This window comes from Stigmatopora argus, chromosome 5 (genome assembly GCF_051989625.1).
Source record: "Stigmatopora argus isolate UIUO_Sarg chromosome 5, RoL_Sarg_1.0, whole genome shotgun sequence".
In the NCBI taxonomy this organism is placed as follows: Eukaryota; Metazoa; Chordata; class Actinopteri; order Syngnathiformes; family Syngnathidae; genus Stigmatopora; species Stigmatopora argus.
The window spans coordinates 17,437,501-17,449,348 of record NC_135391.1 but is presented as its reverse complement, the minus strand read 5'-3'; the positions used below and the strand labels follow the sequence as shown (position 1 = coordinate 17,449,348).

The following is an 11,848-nucleotide window of genomic DNA, read 5'->3' as shown; positions in this document are numbered from 1 at the left end:
TCCCAGCTGTCTCCGGGTCAGAGGCGGGGGACACCCTGAATCGGTGGCCAGCCGATCGCAGGGCACGAGGAGACGGACAACCATGCACACTTGGGGCAATTTAGAGTGTCCAATCAGCCTATTATGCATGTTTTTGGAATGTGGGAGGAAATCGGAGTACCCGGAGGAAACCCACGTAGGCCCAGGGAGAACATGCAAACTCCACACAGGTGGACGTGACCTGGATTTGAACCCAGGACACCAGAGCTGTGCAGCCGACTTGCTAACCACTCGCTCCACCGGGCCATTGAGGAAAGTTATAATAATAATAAATTATTTCTATTATGTTTGGGACATATCCCCATGCGCCGGTCCACGGTAAGAAAACGCTTGTGGCCCGCTGGTTTAGTACATTGTCGGATCCAGGAAATATGCATACAAACGACTGTGTTATTGGTCTTTGCTAAAATGAAAAAAACAACTGACTTATACGTATAGTGGTACTACCTACTAACATGAAATGGGGGAAAAAAGGCAAGTTCTAATTGGAGATTATGGCTACTAGAAGGCAGTATCTACCTTCAGGAGTTACTAAATAATTGAAGAGAGGGTTTTGAAAGTCCAAATAATTTTAGCCACCATAAAAACACTGACCCTTCATCGCAGGTCTTGGACCCTATCAAAAGCGATAAACAAGGTATTACTGTACATTTGGCACCGTGTCCAAATTGCTCCCATTAGTAGTACTCCATGCATACATAAATCAATAACTATTATTTAACCCAATAACCCTACCCCATTAATCTGGACCCTTCCATTAGTAATTTACTGTGTTATATGAAAATGTATTCTTAAAAAAAACAACCACCATACATAAATGCATGCAAAGCACTTTAATTTATTGTGGATTTTCCCCTCTTTCAACAAGGTCTTCGAATCCCTCCCCGAACTCTGGGACAGGGGGGTCCTCCGGGGGTCGCTGGAGAAGGAAGCGCACCAGAAGGCGGATGGTGTCATCATTGAGGCCGAGCACGCGGTCCTCGTCCACTCCGTCATAGAGGCATACGCTCTCGGTGCCCCACAGGAGGTTCTTGCGGGGGTTGTCGATGTCAGTGCGTGCGCACAGCGCCAGCGTGTTCAGCTGGTAGCAGAAGAATGAGAAGAAGCGACCATCGGTGATCACCGCCTGGGACACGAAGCCTTGGTTCACGTCCTCGTGGTTCCAAAAACCTGAAAGGAAACAAAGCAAATAGGTATAAAGTGAAATTTAAACATTCTTCTAATAGACGCCATTGACAGCGATGGACTTCAAACTACCACTTCCAGTCAAATGAGGTAAAATCTACTCTGCAATCTAATAATCTAGTCGGCATCACTTTTATGAAAGCCCACAACGACAACTCTGACTAAAAACACCTTTTCCTTTATTGAAAATATGCAATCTTTGGCAAATATATAACATTTTTAATTAAAAAATATTATTTAAAAAAAATCTAAAAAAATTCTCACCATAGTTGTTATTACTAACTCATTGAGTACCAAATACGTACAACCGATGTCGTTGATGATCAACTGCTCACGAGTAAATAATAAAAAAATAGAAATAACCTATTTTTTATTATGAAAGATGGGAATGTAGTCTCTGTAAGTTCTGTGTTCGTGTGGACAAAAAATACTATATTTTGTGGCACTTGATCTTGAAAGACGTTTTGTAATTAATTAGTTAAATACAAATCTTTGAAAATTACAACAGTAGTTGAACTGTTTCAAAATAATTAGCATCTGCTTGAAACCAAAAACAAGCTAAATACTTTCTTTTTTTTAAATATGGACATTAAGATCGAAGATGGAATCCTAGGTAATTTTTTTGTATTTTGTCAATTTCACAATTTCTTTTCAATAATTCTCTATATTTTCTCGTATTTCATTTTGTTGAATTTCTGCTGATTTAATTTTTTAAATTATTTTAAAAAATAATTTGAAATAAAATATTGAAATAGTATTTTATGTTATTTAATGTACAATTTAGCAGTTTTAAGGTTTGTTTTTAATTATTTTGTTTATATTTTGAATTGTTTTATGTTCATGTTCTATCCACCGGTGCAGTGGTTCTTCCGCATGTCTTTGGTGCAGGCAGCATGGGTTCGATTCCCACTTGCTGGAAGTGTGAATGTGAGTGGTTGTCCCTTTCAACCAATTAAACGTGTCCCCGACCTACTGCCTGTGGTTGGTTGGGATTGGCTGCAGCACCCACCGCGTCCTTTGGGAGGATAACCGGTGCAGAAGATGGATGTATTTTCATGTTTTACGTATTTCCCTGACACTTTTTGATGTAGATATGTTGAATGTAAATTCAGACATCAAGAGATTTAATTGTTTAAAATGGTTAAAATAACTCCAGTTTCCTTCCACATCCCTAAAACATGCGAGATAGGCTGGTTGGACACTAAATTGGCCCTAGGTATGACTGAGTGTGAATGGTTTTCCGTCTCCTTGTGCCCTCCGATTGGCTGGCTGGGTGTCCCCCCCGCCTGGAGCCCCTTGTGAGGATAAGCGGTATGGAAAATTAATAAATGCATTTACAGTAATTAAGAGAAAATAAGAAAAGAAAAAATAAGAGAAAATATTTTATAAATGGATAAATGTCAGTTAAGCATTTAAACAAAATGTCAATCCTTTAAACATTACTCAGTTTTTAAAAAAGGATTATCTTAAATGTTGAAAAATATTTTGAATAAATTATAAAATTATTTTTCAATCCTTTTTTTAAAATGTAAAAAAAATAGACATTTATTTTGAAAATGCATCCATTTTTAGGAAATGTTGTTTAACCACATTGTTTGCGTGGGTTTTCTCTGGGTACTCTGGTTTCCTTCCACAGTCCAATGACATGCATGGCATGCTGATTGGACACTCTAAATTGCCCATAGGTATGAGTATGAGCGTGAATTGTTTGTCTCCTTGTGCCCTGCGATTGGCTGGCCAACAATTCAGGGTGTCCCCCTGCCTCTGGCCCAAAGTCAGCTGGGATAGGCTCCAGCACCCCCCACGACCCTAATGAGGATAAAGCGGTTCAGAAAATGAGATGAGAAATGTAGTGTATGTGTGCAACCTTGATAGGAGGCTTGTGCGGCGGTCCACGCAAAAAGGCTGGCGATGGCGTTGGCCCGGAGGAACACCTCCACCTGGTCCGACTGCTTACGCCTAGCCATGCGATCCCTGTGGTAGCGGTCGGGCACTAGATGGAACTGCGTGTGACCGAAGCGCGCTGGATCCGGGAGTTTGCTGCCTGTTGGACGGTGAACCGCTCGTGAATGTGACCACTGGCGAGAAGGTCGGGAGAGAAGCAAGAGGTCACCTGTGAATATGTTGTTTGTGTACTGCCGCTTGAACAGCGGCAACAAGCTGGGAGCATACGAAAGGTCTGGAACCTCAGCACCGTGGGACGCCTCCATCGGGACCACCTAGGAAAAGGTGCGGGGTGAGTTGAGTTCTACAATAATGACATTCTAATGGGGGGGGGGGTCAAACCTGAGGCAGCTGTTGCATTACTCGAAGCTGACATAGTGGCTGATCATCTATTTGGAACCTGGTGGGCTCTAGGTGCCGCTTCCTGTGGCCCCTCGGGATGATTCTCTCTCCTCTTCTCCAGTAAAAGCCCACCTGAGGACTTATGTCTGACACCAACAACAAACAAAAAGGTAGGCACAAGGAAATGTCACGTTCACGGACAGTAGGTAGAGAGCCTACCCAAGCTGGAGTACTGGAGCATGGGGTTGTATTTGACCAAGTAGTATGTCAACGATTTGATTAGGGTCCTCAGGAAGGGACCCTCGTTTAGTTCCTGTTGCCTGTACAAGAACGGCTTTCGTTTTATCAGGTGGCTGTGTTCTTGTAGAATAACGCAAGTCACTAAGCAACGGATCTCCTCGAACGCATCGTCCCCAATGCCGAGGTCAGATGAAGCGGAGCCCTTCTCCTGCTCTCCAGCGGCGTTTGTGGCGGCTCGTGCCGGGTCAAGTTGCTCGGGCAAGCCGGGGATGTAGGCGGTCTTGGTGAAGTGCTGGTACCATTTGTCCGCGTTGCGCGAAAACGTCTGCGGGTAGATGATGTACTTTTTTCGCTGCATGCGAGTGAGGAGCCGGAGTTTCTCCTGCACCGGGGACGCCTTGATCTGTTTGACATATTCTTCTACCTGACGTACCCGAGCCGATTTGCTTTTAGCCGTGAGAGAGGGTTTAATGGGGGGATATACGGCTTCTCTGGTCACCGCTGCTGCCGCCTCGGTGTGGGCAAGCTTGTGGTTTGTAAGCAGGTTTTGTGGGAAGCGAAAGGGCAGCCTTGCGCGGGCCGCCATGTTGTTACTTCTTCTTTGATACAGTCACTGCTCGATAGCGCCCCCAAAGGTTCAATACATTTTTACGTCCGATAAAATTGAGCAAATTTTCTCAAATTACTTTAAGTAATGTTAATATTAGAAATTAATGCTATACATTAACATTTGGTGATATTGACTCACTCCGGTATGATCTTGTAGTACAATGCCAGAATTGCTTGATTTAATTTATCTTTAATGTCGTATATTTACACTTTTGTGCACATTAGAATTTGACAAACTAGGATTCTTTTCGGGCAAAATATATTAAAATATTAATATTAACATTTTTTATTTACCCCTAAAAGCGCAGACTATCGTTTCTGTTGACGCTTAGTGCTTGGTAGAGTAGTTATCATATTTACAAGGATTCCTGAAGGCAACACGTAGGAGTACTAATCAGCCACACACTTTCCCAAGTAGAGGTTTTAGGTGTCGACACCGCTGTTTTTTGAAGTAACGAAGATAATGGCTTTATCAGCCATGTTTTATAGTCATTTTCTACGAACGTGTTTAATACGAAGACGATCGGTGGCCCAGCTTGGTCGTTTACATCTCGTTTCTGGAGTCCAGGTAGTCTCTACCTTTCACTTCATAGTTTATCCAGATTTTTTAAAACATGGTCAAGCACTATAGATCAGTCACCTTTATGGGTGTGTTGTTGTGAAAAATGAACGAGTGCGTGTTTCTATCCTACTGTTTCTTCTATGTTTATGTTACAGCCATTTGCTCAGCGGCAGCTATGTACCGGAAGTGACGAAGTACGACTAGCAGAGGATGCCAGTAAGAAACATGGCCGCCCACCTGCCACTATCTTCTCCAAAGTGATTGACAAAAGTCTCCCTGCAGATATAATTTACGAGGATGAAAGGGTAATTCTGTGTTTAATCATAAATGATTCAAATTGGCTATAGTTAAGTTACTTTGTCCCCTCCCTCAGTGTTTGGTTTTCAGGGACATTAGCCCTCAGGCGCCTGTTCATTTCCTGGTTATTCCCAAAAAGCCCATTCCCAGAATAAGTGAAGCCAAAGATGAGGATGCCGAGGTGAGATGTTGGCTTAATACTCTTATCTAGTATGTGATTTATAAAAAAGAAGAAGAAAAATAACCATAATATATGAACCATTTTATATAAAAAATATTCATGAAACAATATAATTCAGTGCATTTTTATTATTTGGTGAAAACCTATACAACAGTTAGACAGTTTTGCCAACTCACTTTAATTTTAAATTAACAGGCTCACTTGCTGCAAATCTACCATAAAATATCCAGTGTAAACAGAAGCAGCACCGTAGATTTGTTTTGCGCAAATGTTAAGATATTTATTTACTAAAACTTTTGAGTGGTTTTGGCTTTTAAGACTGCTGTATATTGACTTAGTGTAAATTTATTTGTATTAAATTGATCAATATAAGGAGGAATCGGGCGGCCCGGCGGCTGAGTGGTTAGTGCGTCGGCCTCACAGTGCCTCACCTGGGTTCAAATCCAGGTTGGTCCACCTGTGTGGAGTTTGCATGTTCTCCCTGGGCCTGTGTGGGCTTTCTCCGGGTAGTCCGGTTTCCTCCCACATTCCAAAGGCATGCATGGTAGGCTGATTGGACACTTTAAATTGCCCCTAGGTATGACTGTGAGCGTGAATGGTCGTTCGTCTCCTCGTGCTCTGCGATTGGCTGGCCACCAATTCAAGATGTCCCCCGCCTCTGGCCCGAAGTCAGCTGGGATAGGTTTCAGCACCCCCCGCGACCCTAGTGAGAATAGAGCAGACCAGAAAATGAGACGAGATGAGGTTAGAATGAATCATGTTGGTATTATGTTGTGTTATTTTCCGAATGTCTTGCATGCATTACTCATGTAGTGTTGGCTACCTATTGAGTGGAGATACGGACATCTAGTGGCTAATTAATGGTACTACTATTGCATGTCGATCCCATCAATGCAGTCGTAAGTCAGCACAAATTGGTTGTCTTCTTCTGGCCAAAATATACATTGTAGAAACAGCTCGTTTTAGTGAACATATAGATGCGTAAAATGTCAGAGAAGATTTTCTGTCGTTTTGGCTGTCCATATTATATCGTACATCAGTGCGCTCCTATAACAAATGAAAAAAACAACAACAAAGAAATATAGTAATTTCTTCTGCTCTGCGCAGGTCCTAGGGCATTTACTGGTAGTGGCCAAGAATGTGGCTAAGCAGGAAGCACTTACAGAAGGCTATCGAGTGGGTGAGTGGCTTATTTTACTTAAATTGTGTTCATAGCGTTTAAGAGCCATCATGTTGTCCGCAGTCATCAACGATGGCAAACATGGCGCACAGTCCGTTTACCACCTTCACCTCCACGTGTTGGGAGGCAGACAGATGACATGGCCCCCAGGTTGAATCCATTCATTAATGCGTGCATATTGTACAAATGTTACTACCACAAGTTGACAAAGCGCAATGTATGTTTTTCCTCCTCATGTTTGTTAAATAAATGTAAAAAAGGAGTGAACGTGTTTTATTTTTCCAGTTCAAATATGAATACAGTGTTGTTTCTTACATTTTTTTTTTGGGGGGGGGGACTTGTTTACTGACGTGACTGTCCTGTAATGGAGTTGGCAGGAATGAGCGTCCTTGACAATGATTGGCACACAATCTTACGTTGGGTCATATGTGGTGTGATTCGCTCATGGATAAGGTTACTGTGTGTCACTGAGTTGAACTATGAGCACCAGGCGGGTTACACTCGGATTTGGGGACATCAGCCAATCGCACTGCATGTTTTTGGGATGTGGGAGGAAACCCGAGTAACCCACACGGAATAACTTTCCCAACACGACAAGAGCTGCCACAAGTTATTATTATTATTATTATGATACATGTTATTTACTCTTTGATTGCACTAAATGTTTTTGCTGAAAATGCACATTGGAGCAAAAAGTCCCATTGAGGATGTGATTGGTCCAATCCTGTGGCGTCATATTTTCCTCTGTTGTGAAGTACCATATTTACTCGCATATAAGCCGCCCCTGCGTATAACTCGCACCCTTAAAATTGCTTTAAAATTGTCAAATTTTACAATTTCTCGCATATAAGCCGCCCCCTGATTCACAATTTTCGCCTCCATATTCATGGTTTTAATAGGGAGTACAAATGTGTTGCTTTAAAAAGAAAATCTCAAGAAAAATCATCACACGTGGTATTTCTGAGATACTGTATGAATCAAAAGCACATTATTAGGGTCAATATTATAAGGAAGTTAGTAAATCATCCAGTAATGGTTGTTTTCTGACTGCAAAATAACCAACAAATAGTAAATGTTACTTTACCGACATCTCATGGTGAAAGAGAGTCAAGCAAGTCTTGTGCGCATATAAGCCGTACCCTGGATTCAGTCATAATTTTTTTAGTTACAAACAATGTTCCATACCTGTCAACCTCTGCCGATAACTGCCCTTATAAATGATTATGATTCCCCTTATCGGCAGAGGTTGACAGGTATGAATTGTTCCCTCTAATTTTTCGTTGGTCTGGGCAGAAAGACAACCTCCCTGAGCGCACTGAGTACCAGTGTGAGCGACATCATCGGTACTCGGATGATTCGCCTAAAGACGTTTCGCCGGCGGACGTTTGACAGATGGGCAGGTCGCCGAATGGACGTTCCGCCGAACGTTCAGCCGAATGAACGTTCGGCCGAACGGAGGTTTCGCCGAAACAGGATTCGCGCGCTCGCCCCGCCCCCGGATCGTGTGTGTACAAGTTTTTCAACCTCGGCCCGCGGGCCATATATGGCCCGTTAGAATTTTTAATCCGGCCCGCCGCCGGCGTTGTCCAAATTAGAGTAAAAATCAATGTTAGTCTACCATCAATGGCAGCCCGGGAATAAGCACTCTTGGGCGGGCATGGCAGCCCGGGAATAAGCACTCTTGGGCGGGCATGGCAGCCCGGGAATAAGCACTCTTGGGCGGGCAGATGTAGCAGAACCGAGCCGTAAAATGACAGCAATCGGATCAAATCCATCCTAAAACAGCATTTAATGATTAAATACAAATGCTGGAGCTCTTTGGACATTAGAACCGAGCCCAGGGAAGTGAATTCCTCGGTAAAATGTCGCGATGGAGGCAAAAAAACGTCTATATACGTCCATTCGCCAAACGGCTCAAAATGCTCTCAAATTCGGTCAAATGCAGCCGAAAACAGCGTTTAATGATTAAATACAAATACTGGAGGTCTTTGGACATTAGAACCGAGCCCAGGGAAGTGAATTCCTCGGTAAAATGTCGCGATGGAGGCAAAAAAACGTCTATATATGTCCATTCGCCAAACGGCTCAAAATGCTCTCAAATTCGGTCAAATGCAGCCGAAAACAGCGTTTAATGATTAAATACAAATACTGGAGGTCTTTGGACATTAGAACCGAGCCCAGGGAAGTGAATTCCTCGGTAAAATGTCGCGATGGAGGCAAAAAAACGTCTATATACGTCCATTCGCCAAACGACTCAAAATGCTCTCAAATTCGGTCAAATCCAGCCGAAAACAGCGTTTAATGATTAAATACAAATACTGGAGCTCTTTGGACATTAGAACCGAGCCCAGGGAAGTGAATTCCTCGGTAAAATGTCGCGATGGAGGCCAAAAAAACGTCCACATACGTCCATTCGCCAAACGGCTCAAAATGCTCTCAAATTCGGTCAAATCCAGCTGAAAACAGCGTTTAATGATTAAATACAAATACTAGTATTTGTATTTAATCATTAAACGCTGTTTGAACGAACATTCATTCGGCGACCTGTCCGTCTGTCAAACGTCCGTCGGCAAAACGTCTTTAGGCGAATCATCCGGTCACGACATCATCATTGCTCGCTATGGGCACACCAGTATCACACCTGCCACAAGCAGGTGCATGTCAATGTTCCCTCTAATTTTTCATGTCAAACATGATGTAAAACACGAAAAACATAAGTGGACAGCTACTGCCACTGGCTGCAGCTTAAACGGCGCCATCAAGGGGAAAAGGGGAAAAAAAAAAGGATTTTATTTACTGCGCGCCATATGATTGTTGCTGCGCAGAGAAGACGAGAGTAGTGCGCAATTGCGCACGCGCGCAGCTTAGAGGGAACATTGGTTACAAATATGGCTTATTTTTGAGAAAATTTGGTAAATACAATTTTGGTGCGTTCACTGAAAGACCCTCCCACTTCAAATAAACTGGGCATTTTGTGCGTCCACTGGCAGTCAATTAGTTAACAGCACTGAAGGAATATACTATATCAAGGCTGTCAGACTCGGGTTGGTTCGCGGGCCGCTTTAACGTTAACTTGATTTCACGTGGGCCGGACTATTTTAGATATAATATTTAGATTTTTTTCTAATAAATTGATTAAAAGAACTGGATTAAAAGCCCTGAATATCCAGTTTTTTATAGATCTAAAACAATGGTTATTGTAGCTTTTTTTAAAATATATTTTTAGATTTTACAAAATGATTTTTGAACTAAAAACAGAAAAATTGATTAAAAATGTACAATTATTGATTTAAAAGGGGGAAAATCAGGACATTTACTATACATCTATATTCTTCATTTTAATTTGATCCTAAAACAGAAAGTCGGCACTCATGATTTACTTTCCCGGACCACACAAAATGATGCGGCGGGCCAGATTTGGCCCCCGGGCTGCCACTTTGACACGTGTACTATATCATGACATAAACAATAGTAATAGGAAATTAAAAAGGGTCAATGATGGTGTATGACTTCAGTGTGGGCAGCTTGGGTTTAATTCCCAGTTAGTGGTGGTGCGATTGTGAGCGAGAATGATTGTCTCTCTGTGTGCACTACGACTGACTGGTGACCAGTTTACGGTGTGGTTCACCTTGGCTACTCAGCTAGGACCCCATGAGCCTGACAAAATAAAGTGGTGTTGAAATGGATGAAAGAAAATCAAAATAAAGCTAAATTGATTAAAATGAGAAGAAATCAAAGTAAATAAAGCAAATGAATGAAACATTAAAAAATAGGGTAAAGGTCAAATGAAGTGCAAACATCATGTCAGTAGTATCAACATCAGTCAGCCGGTGAACATAAACAAATCTGCTGGCGGGTCTTTGTCACCTTGGCGAGTTGCGACCTAGATCTTTTTAACAGGGCGCCGTGACCGGGCGGGGCCAGCTGACGGCACATCCCGGACACCGGTTTTCTATTGGCTGACGACCCTCCTCTTCCTCATGAAGCAAACTGACCTTCTTCAGGACTTTCAGGGCCTTCCTGCTGGAGGTAAGATGGCTCATTGATACATTTTCCATTTGGATTAATATGCAAGTATAGTATAAGTGTTTGATTGTTTTCCAGCACTAATGCAAATATTTGTAAACACTACCTCATTTGGATTTATTACCTCATTCATCAGTCGGCTTTTTTGAAGACTACAGAAATCAGTGAATTTGTTTCCCCATTAAAAAAACAAAAATAATATATATATATATATTTTTTTAAAGTTTGTTTTTTATGAAATAAAATAAACAAAGAGTAATAAATAAATTGGGATTTTTTTCTTTGAATTTTTTTTTTTTTTTAAATTCCAAATTTAAAATAATGAAAACATTTTTCTGTTGTTGTTAATGCCTCTTTTTTATTTAACAAATTTACATGAGGCTTTGAGAAATACATATATATACATAAAAATAGTATTGCTAAAATTCTATATAAAATTAAATTTAAATGAATAGAGCCAAAATTTATAAAATCCTAAGATAAAATATTAAAAGTAATACATTAATAGATAAAACAATTAAAACATAAAGGAGGAATTTCTTAATTAATCACCCCTTTATATTTTTTTATTAAAAATATTTTTTCCCATTATTTTTCTTTGAAATTCATTATAAATAATTTTCTTTTTTTTTAAAAAAGTATTTTTGTGATTCAAATTCCAATAAATCCTAACTATTAGTTGTATTTTACTATTTAATTTTCTACATTAGGCAGCCCGGCAACTTGAGTGATTAGCGCGTCGGCCTCACAGCTCTGGGGTCCTGAGTTCAAATCCAGGTCGGTCCACCTGTGTGGAGTTTGCATGTTCTCCCCGAGCCTGCGTGGGTTTCCTCCAAGTACTCCGGTTTCCTCACACATTCCAAAAACATGCATGGTAGGCTGATTGGACACTCTAAATTGCCCCCAGGCATGAGTGTGTTGTCCATCTCCTCGTGCCCTGTGATTGGCTGCCCACTGATTCAGGGTGTCCCCCGCCTCTGGCCCAAGTTAGCTGGGATAGGCTCCAGGATCCCTCGCGACCCTACTGAGGATAAGCAGGTCAGAAAATGAATGAATGAATGATTTTTCCACATTTATTTTTTGATTATTACTTTCATGCACTTAGTATGTATTTCTCCCAATGCTTTTTTTATGTTTACTTGATAACGCACTTACTGCCAGCCCAGTTACATGTATGGAAATTCACAGTGTATGTTTAGTAGTTATTTCTCATCTCATCTCATTTTCTGAACCGCTTTATCTT

At 41.4% G+C, this 11,848-nt stretch overlaps 3 protein-coding genes across 5 annotated transcripts in view; 2 read left to right on the top strand and 1 right to left on the bottom strand.

The window, feature by feature from the left end:
• Positions 1–857: 857 nt before the first annotated feature.
• Positions 858–5,147, bottom strand: mrps30 (mitochondrial ribosomal protein S30). Its single transcript, XM_077600457.1, has 5 exons — positions 3,730–5,147; positions 3,511–3,656; positions 3,338–3,443; positions 3,092–3,268; positions 858–1,209 (listed from the first exon to the last, which is right to left on the bottom strand). Exons 1-5 carry the CDS (start codon positions 4,334–4,336, stop codon positions 878–880), a joined length of 1,368 nt encoding a protein of 455 aa, XP_077456583.1. The 5' UTR covers positions 4,337–5,147; the 3' UTR covers positions 858–877.
• On the top strand, positions 3,950–6,841 carry LOC144074197 (putative HIT-like protein Synpcc7942_1390). Its single transcript, XM_077600462.1, has 5 exons — positions 3,950–4,927; positions 5,077–5,226; positions 5,295–5,399; positions 6,507–6,579; positions 6,643–6,841. The coding sequence occupies exons 1-5, from the start codon at positions 4,823–4,825 to the stop codon at positions 6,732–6,734; spliced, it is 525 nt and encodes a 174-aa protein (XP_077456588.1). The 5' UTR covers positions 3,950–4,822; the 3' UTR covers positions 6,735–6,841.
• The window catches only part of LOC144074194 (long-chain-fatty-acid--CoA ligase ACSBG2-like), a 21,733-nt gene continuing 16,671 nt past the window's right edge, over positions 6,787–11,848 (top strand). The window contains exon 1 of one of the 3 annotated variants that reach the window (XM_077600456.1): positions 6,787–6,796. In XM_077600456.1, the coding sequence (XP_077456582.1) occupies positions 6,795–6,796 (2 nt within the window). In that variant the 5' untranslated portion in view covers positions 6,787–6,794. Of the gene's footprint in view, positions 6,797–10,528; positions 10,609–11,848 lie in introns of those variants that run through there. The other 2 variants (XM_077600454.1, XM_077600455.1) reach the window with 2 other exon arrangements.